The sequence below is a fragment of the Bombus flavifrons genome, chromosome 4 (assembly GCF_040668555.2).
Source record: "Bombus flavifrons isolate JBK064 chromosome 4, iyBomFlav1_principal, whole genome shotgun sequence".
In the NCBI taxonomy this organism is placed as follows: Eukaryota; Metazoa; Arthropoda; class Insecta; order Hymenoptera; family Apidae; genus Bombus; species Bombus flavifrons.
Window position 1 is genome coordinate 18064585 of NC_138445.1, and position 16547 is coordinate 18081131.

The following is a 16547-nucleotide window of genomic DNA, read 5'->3' on the forward strand; positions in this document are numbered from 1 at the left end:
TTCTTATTTATGTGGACTTTTGCGAAGTTTCTTGTATTTTTTTACATCACGGTACGTACGATTTTAAACAGTGTAAGTTAACGGAGAAACATTTTATGAAAGAGAGATCTCTACCGTGATTTTAACGCATCCTTTAAACTGAACGAATCACAGCGATCTTTCTGAAGAAACATCACGTCGATGTGTTGGTTTTGCTTGTGTATATTCCGCCAATTACAATTATAATATACGTATAAGCAAATAAGAGATAAAAGGAAAGGGAGAAAGGAAAAGACCCTTGCTATAATTTTAGCAAACCTTTTAAGACGTTTGTCGCAATACTTTTATCTACCAATTATCGACTGTAAATTAGCAGTTAATATAGTTTGGTACAAATTTTTTTTCGTGCGCATGGAAGTAGTTTTCTTGTTACAGCGAATTTCACATTCACGAATCTCATACAAAATCACTGAACCAGTATCGAAGCAATTCAGAACGACTAATTGTCACTAGCTACATACAACTAACTGTTGAATATAAATGTTTCGATTAATTTCAACATTGTCGGTCAGTCAGCCTGCATATATCACTCTAATGTTTTAAATCGTTAAAGCGGGATATTGACAAAAGTTTTCGACTAAAAATAATCGCACCTCGGCAGAACGTGGTTGGTTACGATATCGCCGCTGCGCAAAGCTAAGATGCTATTTCGATACTGTTTCTGGTTGAAGTTCTTGCTCGCCTCGTTCATCTGGTTTTTCTCAGTTTGATTAAAATCGGTTACAGAAAACACATACTGTTAGCGTTGTGGCACAAAAAGTGGCACTGTTAAGACAACATGCACACGCCATAAATCAACCATCGCGTAATTGAATATATTCATAAATTCAGTGTTCCCTGCCAAGTTGCCTTTGTATTTTCAATAACCGAAAGATTTATCACCATCAAGCGAACGTTCTTAGATCAAATTTCCCATTCATAAGCGCCGCCAGAAACGATCGAGGCTCTCCCATTATACGCAATCTTATGCAACAATGCAGCGCGGGCTTCTTTCGCAAAACGAAAAAAAAGAAAAGAAAGAAAAAGAAAAATCCATAGTACATGGAATCGGATCCAAGTAGTACTTCGCGTACGTTACCCGTACGTATGTTACATCACGAAGAAGTAGATTACCAGAACGCTTTATGCAACACGTGGGGAGCACGTTCGCGCAAAAGAGAACGCTTCTTCGTTCGTTCGAGTGGCAATAATGGCAAGGGACCAGAAAACATCGGGTGAAATGTTCAATTTCCATTTTTATTTCCACTCGAACATCGTAAGGATAAATCTATTTCTGCTGGTTTCCAGAGTTTGATTCTACATGCTGGTGAAAAAGATGTATTTTATTATGAAACCGTTGAAAAGGAGATAATTGAGTCGATATATGTATAGAAATTTCAAAAATATCGATTTCAATAATAATACGATATAGTATTGTACATCTTTTACTTTAGACTGTGAGCCTTTATGCAAATTTATATGTTTTTGAACACGCTCGAAGAAATGGGATACAAGTAGAGATTTGCTTCGCCCTCTAAATACGATACAATAACGACTACTGTAGCTTGAATATTTTTGAATAGTCACGTTCCCATAAATGCATAAATATCCGCAACATAGGTAAGCATCTCCAAAGTATTGAAAAAACTAACAGAAACGCGTGATTCAACCTAAAAATAAATAAAACGGTACGTTTCTAACAGCTTGCTAACGTAATAAAATTGTACTTAAAAAATCTTACTCTTGCAAAGAGTGGACATGTGGCGTATCATAATTTTCTCTGCGACCTGGCATCTTCATTGTCACAGAATTCCACGTAGATTTTGCGACTCGAGCACGATTAGCGTTTCTCGTCACGTCACGATCGATAGATTAGTCGACCGGTTCGTTCGATTTTTTCTTCGTCTTTTTTCCCCGTTTCTTTTTCCTGTTAGCCATTTGTTGCCTTATTGCTCGGACTGGGAGTGTCTAGTCGAGTAGAGACAGAATATATCGACTCGGTAGTCCCTCGAACAGAACTGTCACGTGCCGTATTTTATCCGAGCCACCGGTGAGAATCGGCCTCTCCTTTCGTTCCGTACACGCTCGTCGCAAATCGTAACGATTCCGCGACCAAGCCGACCGGTTACGCAAAGAGCTGGAACGCCGCGACTTTCGACGTTACCTGTGCGCCTTTGCAATTGTATCGTCGACGTCGGTTTACGAAACTCCGCACCACGGCCTCGCGAGTTACGACGTAGATGAATCGTCCGCGACGCGATTCCCTTTATTCCACGAGTCATAACGGGTATAACCCAAATTTAAAAAGTTATAGCACGAGCGTTAGTATCTTAATTTAAACGATTTAGGTCGGGAATAACGACTAACGGTAATCAGTGTTAGAGTCGGATCTTTTAAAAAAATTCTGGTTACAATTAGATCTTGAACTTTAAGAATCGAAGGGACGTGCTGCGATAAGAAGCTTTGCTTTGCGGTAATTCGAGTAAATCGACGAAACTCGACTCGCTATGCTACGAATTCATAATCAATTAACATTTGTAGTTTTCTCGCTCTTCCGACACGGTAGGATTTAAATCAATAGATTAAAAATTATTGCCGTGAATCGTCCGATCGTTACGAGGGAAAGATTTTCATGATCGAAAGAAGAAAGGTAGTTGGTCATAATGCTATCGATATTTGAATTTCTTCAAACTTTATAAAAGCGTAAAATTTTGATGCAAGAAGAAATAGTGGAAAGAAAGATATTTAAAATTTTCTTAAAGTTCTCTCTTATCCTAACAATATTATAAAAAATAGATATCAGTTACTTAAATTGACTGAAAAATATTGCAAATGAAACGCGTTAACGCAACGTCGGCCTTTAATGGGTCGACATCTTAAAGCACTGTTGCAAGCATTTCAACCTACCTAATCGTCCACTGTGTGCAATAAACGCATAAAACGCACTGCTTGCTTCTCACGTCCGGAAAACTCGACACTTCCAGGCGCTAAGTGCTTTCTCGAGTACTTCCAGCGGAAGTGGCTGGAATTCCAGGCTACGCGAGCCACAGACCGCAACTGGATCCGCCTCGAAAAAAGAAAGGATCGATGAGCTCGGCGTGAAAAGCGATTTCGCCACGAAATCGGCTCCGCGTCCTCGATCCGTCGCGGCTCCATTGTCGCGCGATGAATAACGAGCGTCGAGACCCAAAACGTGAATCACGCGTACGCGTTTCGTCGGGGCCACGGAGCGAAAAATTTGTCGCGATGTCGGTCGCGCATAATCGCCTCCGCGGAAAACAATGGTCTCCGAAGACGATTTGCATGAGAACGCGCTGCGAATCCCCGAATTCTCCTCCCCTTCCGGCCGAGACCGTACGCTAACGAGCGTGTCGAGCCTTGCAGATTGGTGCAGCGCGGGAGGATGGAAGCCGGGTCACGAGCGTTAATATTCACGCGCGCGTTCTGCACTCCTCTTCGTTCGAAACCGACCGAATGGCCTTCCACTGACCAACCCGATGGCTGCCGTTTTTCATCGACACCGAACGGTTGTGGAATTTGGACGCGAATATGGCACACGACGAAACGAAGGATCGACAAGTGGGTTTGAGAAATATAAGGTCACTGTTTGACGACAGTTTAGAGGAGTTTGAGCTTCTTGGAGTATGACAGATATTGCGTAATGTAGGATGAAGATTTAGATAACAAATTTTTACATGTACAGTGGATACGAGAATAATTGCATCTACGTATCCTTATTCTCTGAGCGAAGCGCTTCTTCATCGGGTTCTACATTTTATTTTTATAATATCAAATTCTCGCAGTTGTACGAAAGTATTTCCAAACGATACCAAGTTCCGTAGCAGATATAACGGTGTCCAAATACATTTTGTATCTTGTGTAGCAAGCGATGGAATAAACCTAACGTACAAATATCGAGATAACTGCAATCTTTTATCTATAGTGCCCTACTCGCAAAAACGCACGAGATGAATAATACTCATTGAAAATATTGGACTTTGGACCGAGGCGACCGATCAGTCAGACGAGGCCGAAGACTGGATCATACGTCGCTTCTCGCACACATCCGGAGAACATGATGTCACCAAAAATGGAAGAAGTCCAAGCGGAAAAGGTGGCAAGAGGCGTAGAAGGAACGAGGGGAGCCTGTTCTTCGATGTAGCGCCAAGAATTCGAGGCAGTCGTTAGTATGCTAATGAGTGTTTCTCCGTTTCTTGGTTCGCTCCCGTAATGCGCGTTTCGGTAAATTATTTCAAATATTTCCCGAACTTCGTCCCCCCCTCTCTCACACACACACACACACACACACGCTGTTTTGGATAGACGTCTGTGGGCTCCGTGAGAATGGAGAATCTCTCTCTCACTCGCGGAGTTTCTAAGGAGACGCACGACGTTCTGTGTTGAAACGGAATAGAAGTAAAAAGTGGAGATAGATCGTGTGCGATTTGTCGACGCTCGTACCGACAATGTCAAAGTTGACCCTCATTTTTTCTCCTTTCACTGGACTATAAATGGAAAAGCGGAATTCTTTATGAACGCGCGAAGTCGTACCTGGTTCTATGTTCCCACTTGAGACTCTTTTTTTGTCGTTTGCTGGAGAGTGTTATTGGACACTAGAGAATACCGTGTATAATGGTCACGCGTAATGGTTAAAGGTTACTTTGCTCGGGATTTAAAGAATTATTATACGCTGGCTGCTACACTCGTTTCGTCGATTGGCAAATTTATCCGAGTAACATAAAAGTTTGCTTGTTCGTAAATCCGATAAGTTAGGATGTAGAACGAAAGATTATCTCTTACACATCTAGAAATATCGTATCGTCATTAATTACTATAAATTTCATGCAGAGAAAAAATAGTGTCATTCCGATGATCCTACTAAATCTGAAAAACTTTATCGTATATATTTAACAGACGAGATAAAAATCTCAAGCTTCGCTGTATGTAATTTATTCAAGCCCTCTAAACCAACTAAACGACAACGTCGTGACAAACTTCCCTTCGAGCGCTCAGAAGCGCTCGAACACATTGAACACGCATACCAACGAAAGCGACTTAGAGGTCGTCGCGTCGATGTGGATGAAAGATGGGTCGTCAGGACCTTTATTTCTTTGCCTTTGATTCTCACCTCTGGACTCTCGCGTCTCGATATCAGGCCCCGATGGCGCCGTTATATATCCCGGCGATAACATCGAAAACGCCGTGAGAGCAAACGTTCCAGAGCTCGGTATTTCTCTCGGGTTCGTGGCTGCCGTGTATACTTACACGGCCACGATGATAATATTAATTCCCCGGGCTGGTATATCGTTTTTCATACGATCTCACGGCGGTGATCCACCATCATTAATTAAACATTCAATTCGTATGAGAAATTTTCACGATCGAGAGCGCCGGCCTCTCGTCTCGCTCCGGGGAACGTTGACATGATCGATGCTGGATCAGGGGCGGGAAAAAGGTCCCGGGAACTCGGCGAACGGCGATTTGTCCCGCTAACGGGAACCTGGGTCGAAAAAATTCGCCTGCGATGATGTTCGCCAAAGAACGAGGTCGTAATATGTGGTTCGAGGTTTTTGTATCGCGAGAAACATTAAGAAAGTAGTACATAAATGCATTGTGATAGGAAGGATAAGTAGTTTGTACAGTTAACCCCCCACCCCCCGCCCTATAGGTAAATGTATTTTCTCTAATTTCACAGGTCAGCCGAGTTAGCTATGGTTCGGTCTAATTTTCTTTCTTTTTTTTTTTTTACCGTTCTGCACTTCCGAAAGAATCTGACAAATTTGTGGGATTCGTTAATTACATTATATGGCAGAATACGCAACACATTGACGGAATGCTCGATTGTTGGATCGTGGAGTAACAGAAAATTTGGATTTGGCGCTTTGTAAGAAAGATGGGGGCAGGCTGAGATTGCAAGCGAGACTCTACCGCACATACAACCGTTCGTTAAGTCGAGTGCTCAAAATCTATTTGAATAAAAATGAAGATTCTTTTCGAAGGAATTCTCGAGTGAGATTTCTCGTGGATCGTCAACGGCATAGTTAACCCACGAAGGATTAATTACCAGAGGTCCAAGACCAGATTGAAGAACGATTTATATCGATGAAAAAGTACGACAGTTTATCCCACGCAATAGGTTAAAAAATGTAGAAATTTCCTTTAAATCGTTAAAAACGAATCGACTAAAGCAATCTCGAAATATACATACACTAACGCAATAGCAAAGTGAAGACGCTGTAGGATGACCAAATCACAATTGCTCAAGAGTACCCATAAACCGAACCTGTCCCAAAAACCACACCCAGAACTTCGAACACCTCTCCGCTAGAAAACCACTAATAAACATGTAAGCGTCGCCGTCTTATCTCGGAGGTATCCAGCGTAGAACCCGGGCGAGAAAACCGTAAGAGGAAGGATGGATCGGAGCGCGTAACAGGTCGAGCGAGGAGAAAAGGCCGATCGCGGACAAGGAGGCTTTCAAAGACCACCGATAGGTATCCACACATAAATCCGTATCACGTGTGTAGGTCGTATTTTCCCTGGGTTCGTTCGATCCTAGAGAGATCCCACGAGTAGAGAGAAGAGAAAGAGAGAGAGAGAGAGAGAGAGAGAGAGAGAGAAAGTCTAATTTACCTAAAACGCGTTATCTGGTGGCTCGGTCTGCGGGAAAGTAAACGCACGCGGCAGAAAACAGAGACAGCCCGTGGCCCGTGGTTGCCTTAATGAGGTCCAATTACTATCGGATGGGTCACTTAGTATGCGGTACCGATATTCCACGGTGCACCACATTAGTGGGACGGTAGACAAGGAAGGGGAGGGGGGAGGAAACGGAGTTGAGAGGAAAGAGAGACGAGAAGAGCAAGGGTCAACACCCTTCGGAGGGAGAGAACCGCGGTCTAACGAGAGAGACTCCACTGGCTTCGTCCTGTCGTTCGATTCGACTCGTACGAGTTCCCGCGAGCGCACGTGCGCCGAGGAATCCACCGATTGAATATTATTCGCGGTCCTTATCGATCGCTGCCGCCGCGGGAACACCGAAGGACATCGCGATGAAAGCGCAGTCCCCGCTTTGCTCTAACCATTCTCCGCTATTCTTGTCTGACGGCTCAACCTGGCCGCTTGTCGTCTCCGCGAGGTCACCATTTTTCACCCTTTCGCAGCGAGGAAATAATAGATGCTCGAAGAATAAGAAGGAAAAGAAAATCGTTTAAACGTACGGTACAAAGAAATATGCTCTCGATCGTATTAACGTGGATTTGTAGACTCGTCCATTTGCATCGTGTGGTACGTTGGAGGCCGTATTTCATAATGATCGCGACACCTGTGTCAATATGTATCACTTTTCTCGGAGGCCTTTTACTATTGAGATACGCGTAATAAAGATTTTTTCCTATTGATCGCTATTACAAATTGTATCAGGCGCGCATGAAATGTCGTTTCTCTGACAAAGGGTTCAGGTATACTGGTAGAATTCCAAAAAAAGTAAATTCGAAGCTGAAGAAAAATAATACGAAATTCGTTCTGGAATAACGGCTAAATAAATCGAAGGGAATAAACGTTTAGCTCGGTGTTAACTGTCGCACTTGTGTAACGCGCAGTCGTCACTAGGAACTTTTTTACGAATTACGTGAAATCTGTGCAAAGCTGCACTGACTTTTCCTTACATTACGGCACCGTTCTTACGGCACCGATTTACGAGCCTTTCCCTGGAAAATTATTTATTGAAAATAAACCGCCTCTTGGTTACACACTATTTGCATACTGAGCGAAACCTGAGACATTTATGTTTCCATGGAATCGCGAAATGCGGCGAAATTCACGGATAAATTTTCCATCGTTCGTTTGTCTCCGGCTTTCGAAATTTTTTTCGAATTTACGCTTCATCGTAGGTCTTCTTACTTCGGTAACTTCCCAAACTTTCTTCCATAAACAAATTTGGAAATAGAAAGTACTAATTTCTCACAGTGGAATGGAAAGTTAAAAAAAAAAAAAAAAGAATTATTAAACCGTCGGTCAGTTACTAATTTCTATGTCAAAGCTTGTTTCTGATATTAAAACTTAAAGTTTGTCAAGAGTCGATCAGAAATAGAGTCGATAGGAAAGAGAGTGAAACGTTTCGATTATCAGCCGTATGGTACGCGAGAAAAAGTTTCCGCCATGTGTCACGTTTTCGAAGACAATCGCGTTATGCCCACGAAACCGTCCTCGAAGGAGGACGATCTGAGATAATCGATTAGTCGCGCTCGATTCTCTCGTCCACTTATGGATTCGAGCCGGGCGAGCGTTTTTCGCATCCATCGGAATGGGACTTTCTCACCTTCCTCGCTGATAGTCCGACGTGTACGTGCCTGTTGTTCCCTGTCGCGATTCGACACGGCTTATTAAACTTCCCGCCTTTTTAAATCGGAGTGAACGCGATGAGGCGCGACTTCGAGCCGATACCGAAGACCATAGATTGCTGTTAATTCGATCTTTCGCCGGTGATTTTAACGAGTAGGTGAAGCGCCAATTTATCGTCCAATTACATTTTCTTATTTTCCGGATTAATATTCACAGTGCTATTTTAAAATCTTGATTCCTATCGAATAATTTTTTTAACGCTACAAAGACAGTTCGTAAGTGAACACGAATTTCGTAAGTTCAATTTCCTTGTTTTAACACGATTTAACTTTCTTCTTTTTATATGTTATTTCCCCTAATGTCTCTTACGCTATCGTTCGAAAGTTAAATGAATAGAGAGACAAAGGAAATTTCTACCAGCTTTCGTATCGTTATTTACGAAATAATAACAATATTGGCAAAAAATTGCAATATTTATCCAGTATCGACTAAAAAGCGATTGCTCTTTAACCAGATATTGTTACTGTATTTAATTGTCCCGTTTAAGAATAAAATAATTGGATCGGTTATGTATAAGAAGCTGAAGCCCTTCGGTAGCGTAAAGCATCTTACGATTCAGGTTCAAACGATGATTAAACAGATGCCTTACCTTGCACCCCTCGCAGGTGAACGCTCCGAAATGAAAACCGGCGGCCGGCTCGCCACAGACCTTGCACACTTGATTCATCTGCAATTATAGAAATTATGTTATTCGAAGGATAGCGGTGCGTCAGTCAGTTAGCGCGGCTCATCCTTGGCGAGATAAAGAGACGAAGAGGCCGACTCGTATACCAAGCGGGGAGGAGGAGGTTGGTCGTGGAACAGAGAACGGATGAGAGGGAAGAACAGGGCGAGGAAGGGAGAGGGAGGGGTGACGAACCGGTTCTCCGCGTTCGCTTCGATTTTTATTCCTCCCACAATATCTTACGGATGTTCGAATGCTATTTGGATTACCGGGAAGAGGAGAGCTTGAAAAATTATTCTCCCTCCTTCGCGAGCCGCTTTCTTTACGACCATTATCGCCCCTGACACGGTTCAACGTTGCGCTAATGCTTCAGGCATCCTCCACTCACGACGATCGATTTCGTTCGCGTTCTCATCGCGCCTGTCTTTATTCCCGCATTGTTTCGTTCGACGTGATCTTTGACTTCGGTTCGAGTACAGTTTGTATTTGCCCTAGCGGCCTGCGCTACGAACCATCGTTTCCATCGCGCCCATTCATCGTCGCTTCTATTTAATAAACGCCCCTTCCCCGTGCGATTCGTCGCGAGATTGACGGAGGGCCATTAACAGTTTTTCCGTCAACTCGACTCGACTGCAACCTTTTTCTTTTTCTCACAGACAGATCCGTTGCCAGTAACAACTGTGAGTCGAATCAGAGAGGACTGTGGCGTTCATAAATCAGCGCTATCTCGGTAAAAGCCATCGCCATCCGCCGGTGCGCGCGACTCGGTGTCAGGGCGATGGTCGCGTTTCTCGGGTAAAACTGGAATAAAATTAGACCATCGATGATCCGATAAGGGAACCTTACCTATGAGGGGCCTCGAACGCACCTGGCTTCCTCTAATGTCGTTATACCACGTTTATCTCGGCCAAAGATGGCTGGCTCAAATCATTCGACCGACACGCGAGGCCTTGCGAAACACACCGAACCGAGCGTTTTCTAATATACCGGCTGAAAAAGGTTTAATTACATAATTGTGACTAGCTTTTTGAAATTCAACGGGGATGTCGAAGTTTCCAATTCGAGAGAATTATTCAGGCCTCTCCCGGAGAACCGTGTGTCGTTGCTCAAAAAATGACTATATTCGGAAGAACCATGGAAAACACGATTGCCTTTAAACAGTCGATCCTTTTTTAAACGTTTCTGTACCACGATTGATTCACGACGAATGTCAGTGGAGGATTACACTGGCAACCATTCGATAACAAGAAATCTGGTATCGCGGTGAAGAGCATTGTATCGCAATAACGAAGGGTAGTTAATCTCGGCAAAGACGCGTTTTTGCGGCCAGCTCGTCTTAACGAGAATTCAAAGCGAGCGTAATTAGAGTCTAGCCGCGACACGAGCCGCTTCTAATCGTCTGCTCGTGATTGTTCTTCTAAAGGAAAGTAGCTGGCGCCCGCGAACGGTAGGCTGTCGGTATTAAACGACGAACAGAGAAACGGAGAAACGCTGCGAAGCTTCGAAGGGTGGGAGACGGTCGAGGAGAGAGGGAGAGATAGAGAAGAAGAAGAGTCGACTCGCAGGTTCGTTAAGGTTTCCAAGTTTTTTCTCGACGCAGTTGTTTGACGCCCGCTCTTTCTTTCATTCCGCTTACTGATGAGCCGAGACCATCCTCTTTTCCTCTCCTTCGCCGCGGAGAAACGAACAGAGCTATAGGTGTCTCTTCTTTTTTCCTTTTCCCCCTTTTCTTCAACGCGACCATCTCGTGCCACGACAATGACCTACTCGTTCGTCCAGACATTTTCGAATCACTATGCCGGAAGTCGTTGCCTTCGAACACGCTGTTTGAAACGGTTAGAGGAGTTTCTTGCGTCTTTGGAATCGTTTCTTGCGACGTTCGAGCGATAAAGCTAGAGCGATTTCAGGAAAACGATGAATCGCTCGAGATGCCGAGGATAAGTTGCAACTGTATTGTACGGACAGTAAGTAAAATCGCCTAAAGACGACGCTCCTCGATAAAAGTATCCTTTTAGCAGCGATTTGTTAATTTATCATTTTTCATAGAACGTTTCTGAATTTTCATCACTTTTTTGTAAAGTTGATGCGCGAATAAAGATTCCTTTTCTCCTTGTATTACTTACTTGTTCATATAGCTTGCATCTAGATTTCTTTAGCACGAGTTTTATACGTTATTGGTCGATAGATTTAACGTTAATTGCTTCACGAAAAACCTGGAAGATTCACGTTGCGGATTAGCCTCGATCAAATCGCCATCTTTCGAAAGTAAAAAATTATCACTAGTTTATTACCAGAGGACATTTCACTGGCGAATGATGTATCAAAAGTAAGACGCGAGCAGTAAAAGCACGGTTATGTAATGGATTATTTATATTACATTTGATGATATAAAATACGATGCATTTGACGAGCAACGTGCTAAAAGCTGCAATATATTATACCATCTAAAGGTTGTATGCATCAACGAGACTTATCTTCCTTCACCACAGCCTAACGATATTACGTAGATTTCATTAAGTCACATAGGATTTTTCTTCGTTAATCTTTCTCGCTATTACCTAGAAAAAAGAACTTGAATTCCCCATCCGTGGATACACAATATTATTCCACTAAACGTAACGCTGGATTGCTCGAAAGAAAGTAAACCTTCGCTCATTTCTCGCACAAGTGTTCGAATATTTATAGAAATCCTTTATACATATATTACGTGTGTCATACTAAACACACTGAGATTTCATTAGTACCGTGAATGGTTATAAATTGGTAGCGCTGATAGAGCTTAAAACAAACCAGGAAATGTACATGGAAGCTGTGAAAGTAGCTATATGTTTCTTAGAGATCACAAAAGTATTTAAACGTTCGATTACCCATCGTATCAATAGGCCTCGATATTCAATGGCAACATCTCGTGCGCTTATTGTGTATTTCACACGGCTATTCACGCTGTACCATACGATATTCTTTCACCAAATCACCGTAAACTCGTCTCGTAACTTGTATAAATATTTGCAAATTGATTTCAAATTTTACCGATATAATCGTGTCTCGGGTCAATCGAATTTCGATATGTTTCATATAACACACTCAACATTTACGTGAAAGTTCTCCGTAGTAAGCGTTCAAATAGCTTCATGAGCCACCGCGTACACCTAGATAATTGAACTCCAAAAATATTTCGAACTCTGACATTTGACAGCCTCGTGGAATGCTCGAAGCAACAAAATCGAAACACAATCCTGCGCCGGCCATAATTCCGTTTCAAGGCGGCCAGAAACAGCGAGCGGAACGCGTGAGAATGCTCGCGGAGCTTTCGGGCTCGTAAGCGAGCGGATCTTTCTCTTTCTTTCTTTCGCTCATAAAGAGAGGAGAGAGACAAGGAGGATGAAAGGTTAAGCGGCGCAAAAACGGGGCGCGGAGCTAATATCGGGACGTGTTGTTTCCATCGATGCGCAACCGCGTGAGGAATATTCGAGCCGTGGCGTGCACGCAGCCAGACGTTGATTAACAGTGGTCTCGCGATTAACAGTAAATCACAGAGCGCATCGATTCAGCCTTCTCGTAACCGTATCCGTGGCCCGTAACCGACCGGTGACTATAACCAGCGAACGGTACCATTTAAGTAGCCGAGCCTATTGATTTTACAAAGGATCTGGACGCGCGTGCACGGACCGATATCGATTCTATCCCACGAGCTGGCCCCGATTCGGGCCAAGGCTGTTCTCTACTTTGCCAAGAATCGATCTTTTTGCCCTAAAGTGTCTCGCGAAATCTGCCATGTTTACGGTTAACCCTTTCACGGTACGACGACGTAAGCAAGAATGCAGAAATTCAATTATTTCTTCGTCGTCGTCGTCTCATCTTGAACGATCGAACTAATTTGCAATTTACAAGTCGCAAATCGTAAGTTACGAATTGCTAGTACTAGTGAATTTTCTTAGATGATGCTAATAAATAAGCGCTGGTGAAATTTTACAAATCGCGACGCAATTGCTTATCCAACGTTTAAGTTGTAACATCGCAAAAGCTATTGCAGGTATTGCAGGTGTAATCTGCAACTTACCAATTGTCAATTCGTTAATTTTCGAGCTCCTAGTAATTGTCTACAATGATGCGTATACTACTGTCTAACGAAATATATGATCTTTGTACGAAGGAAGATTTTTATATCGTTTCTAATATCGAGTAGAGAATCGTGATACTAGATATCACGACAATGGTAGGAATCCCCTGGTGTGTCAGCGAAACAATAGGAATTTCCTAAAGCATAGTCATCGACGTGCGACCTCCGGCATTAATATTCATATAGACCGAGCGAGGGGATTTACGGAAACGATCGCTCCACCTTCCGTGAAATTTCTTCCCATGGTAAAGGATTCCGGTTACCAGTGCTCGGAGCGGTCTCGAGCTCCACATCGGCGAGGAGACGCTTATCACGGGCACGAAGCATCAGATAACGCGCGAACTACCAGCCAAGGAGCGTTCCCGCGCATTTATATGCAAAAATACTCGAGGCCAGTGCGCCGCATCGAGAGAAGCAACAAGACCGACTCCATAATCTGCTCATCGACGTCTCATTGGTCCCGGCGGATGTTTCACAAAGGCAAAACGCTTCGAGGAGAAGCGGCTGGCTCGTGTATGTACACGCGCGCACACCTCGTACCCTAGTTTCCACGAGTAGAGTCAATATTTGCTTGGCACTCGTTCGTTAATGAAGTCGATCGACCTGCTCCAGATATCGGTTTACCGTGCCAAGAGGTAGCTTTCCAACTCCTGCAACGGGAACGCCAGCGATCAACGAAAAAGGGACAACGAATGGGTCAGGAACGGGAGAACCCCTCCTGTCATCGTTCCACTCGTCCTGCGACGCACCACGCGCGTCTAGGGGCACGTCGAACGTTTACGCGCCATTAAACTCGAGTCCCGTATGACGTTTATCCCTTTATGAGAGTTTTTTATCTCGACGATCCCTTGGCTGACTTCCTGCCATTGTCCTTTCACCCCGAACAGTAACCCTTTACTTAACCGAGTTCTTGTATTTCTTCTTTGGGGAGCAGCGGAGAAAAGAGAAAATGGTGGCGAAAGGATGGAAGGGAGTGACAGAATATAGTAAGAATATCTCGCAGATAGAACTAAATAGTTGACGAAATTTTACAAGTTAAAAGATACGAGCCAGCAGTACCGAGAATATCAAGAAGTTTAGCGACGCAACAATTGAAATTTTACAAGTTCCTCTAGCTGTTCCATGTTTGATGAAAAATTTGTAAATCCCGAACGAGACGAGATAATCGATCAACTATGCTACTTGACGGAAAATTATAACTCTGGAAAAGAAATTTCCTATAACTGGTAAATTGTTATGCAAAAAAAGAGTCTCGATGGTGAATGTTGAAATTTTGTATGATTATAGCTATTTTATATTATTATGCTTCGAATTACATATATGAATTATATATGGATTATATGTATAGCGTTGTCCATTTATTACCAAGTAAAAGTGTTCCCATTAAGCTTTTCGAAGAGTCAGCTTCTGTTCGTAGCAGCGTTCACTCAGTCAATTGCAACGAGGAAACAGGCTTCAAATTTTCTAATACACGAATAATAAATTCTCACTACCGTTACACGTATTTGCAACCCAGAATCACTAATATCTCATTCTTCCAAAATCCAAGAAGTCGACGATATTTCGAAATTCTAGAGAGAAAGAACGATAAACGAGAATACCAAAAGATCGACACCTTCGTTCGCGTGGTCGTTCCAAGAACTGAAATCAACGTCCATAAAGTGGCTAGACGCGTGTCGTTTCCATAGCTGTTTCGTTCCATTTCCTCGGAATTAATTTTACTGGACTGTAATAGAGGTGGGACGCGGTCTGGGTAGGCGACAAAAAGCAAAGAACGAAAAGCGTGCGAGAGGATAATCGTCCAATTAAACGGTCTCGAATAATCTTTCGTCGATTGCGTTTTCCACGAGCGAGCGAGCCGAAGGAAACTAGTTCTTCGGTCGCGTGAACTGTAATTACTCGGTTGACAGGGGACCGTGATTGTTACAATTCTACCGGTCAAGCCTTTGCTAGAGAAAGCGTGGCGCGATTTAATTAATTGGCGGGTATATTAATTCGCGAATTTATGGCCGCGTTAAGAATGACCGCTTGATTACCGGGCTGCCGTTTGATATACGGCTAGCCATTTTTCTCGCTAAGTTAATGAGTTAATGAGTCCGCTCGAAAGAACGGGTCGATATATCACCGGCTCGTACTGTGCCGTGTATAAGCAACCGCGTCAAGGGAATTTCTCGCACGAAAGTCACCGCTCGGAGAGACGGTTGCTCGCGATCTTATCGTTCTGGCGCAGTTACGCGCGCGCGGCCACGAGCGCGTGGATCATGCGGCCTGGTTAAAATATACCGGCGATTATGTCCGTTTATCGCCAATTAGGAGGAACAAACGGGACGATTCGGTCGCTTTTACCCGAGGCGCGACAGCTAACGCCAGCTTCCAACAAGGTCGTTTACTACGGCTTCTAGATTACCTTTATCGTAGGAAGATGGGTGTTCCTCTGCTCGAGGGAAATTCCTATGCATCTCGCTTCGCATTTGCCAATTATACGTAACGTATCGTTTCGTTAGAGAGGCTTCCACGAGTATTTTCAATGGAAAATGAAACACTTGGATAGAACTTTTAATCTTCGAACAACATGTTTTTATCGTGAATTAAGCAATTTGCTGAAAATAAGACGCTCGCGAAGCAAAGAATTTCAAATGATAAATCGAGGACTTGTACGAACGTTTCTGAAACACGTCCACTCTATGACTACATTACCGGTAAACGAGAAAAGTTTCAACTACGTATACAATTTTCTAAAAATAAAACTCTTAGGAGGACAAATGCAAACGTATTCTTGAATTATTGAAAAAAAGTTTCCGGGCAGTCGAAATTCCTTCGCTGACGAGACTCGCGAGAAGATAAACTCTAACCTGGCCACGATTACTAGTTAGTTGTTGCCGGACCAACGAAGAAATACGAGAAGTCTTCTTCGTCACCGCAGGTTGCCCAGCATCTACGATCTTATGAATTGTAAAGGGATGGAGATCTAGGAAAACGGACTCGAAAGGGAAACTGCAGTGTGTTGAGAATACGGCCGGGCACAGGTCGCGCAATTTGTATCGGCCTGGATGCGTTTTTAACGATCGGTTTGATGGATGATGGCCGCGCCTCGCTGGCACGTCGATCGAGTCCTTGAAAAATGATGCTCCAGATCGTTGTATACGCGTTCAGACACTCGAATTCACGACGTGTCACGCACACTCGCATGCGTGCTACGTGTATACGACGGTTCCGAGCATATGGCAAGGGAGGACGGCAGCTTCTTTTCGGTTAATATGTTTTCGCGATCCATAAAGCGCCCGGTTGGGAGTCAAAGACAATTAATAACCTTCCGTAGGATCATTTATCGCGACAGTTTAGCCC

The 16547-nt window shown here is 43.5% G+C and overlaps 1 protein-coding gene and 1 non-coding gene across 4 annotated transcripts in view; both read right to left on the reverse strand.

The window, feature by feature from the left end:
• Positions 1–16547, reverse strand: part of LOC138179200 (protein embryonic gonad) — a 112688-nt gene that overhangs the window by 16931 nt on the left and 79210 nt on the right. For 2 of the 3 annotated variants that reach the window (XM_069111749.1, XM_069111750.1), the window contains one exon: positions 9008–9085. The exons of the other annotated variant lie outside the window; for it this stretch is intronic. In XM_069111749.1, coding sequence (XP_068967850.1) covers positions 9008–9085 — 78 coding nt within the window. The remainder of the gene's footprint in view (positions 1–9007; positions 9086–16547) is intronic. 3 annotated transcript variants of the gene reach the window in all.
• LOC138179502 (U4 spliceosomal RNA) lies at positions 544–677 on the reverse strand. Its single transcript, XR_011173066.1, has one exon. It is a non-coding gene; the product is annotated as a U4 spliceosomal RNA (small nuclear RNA).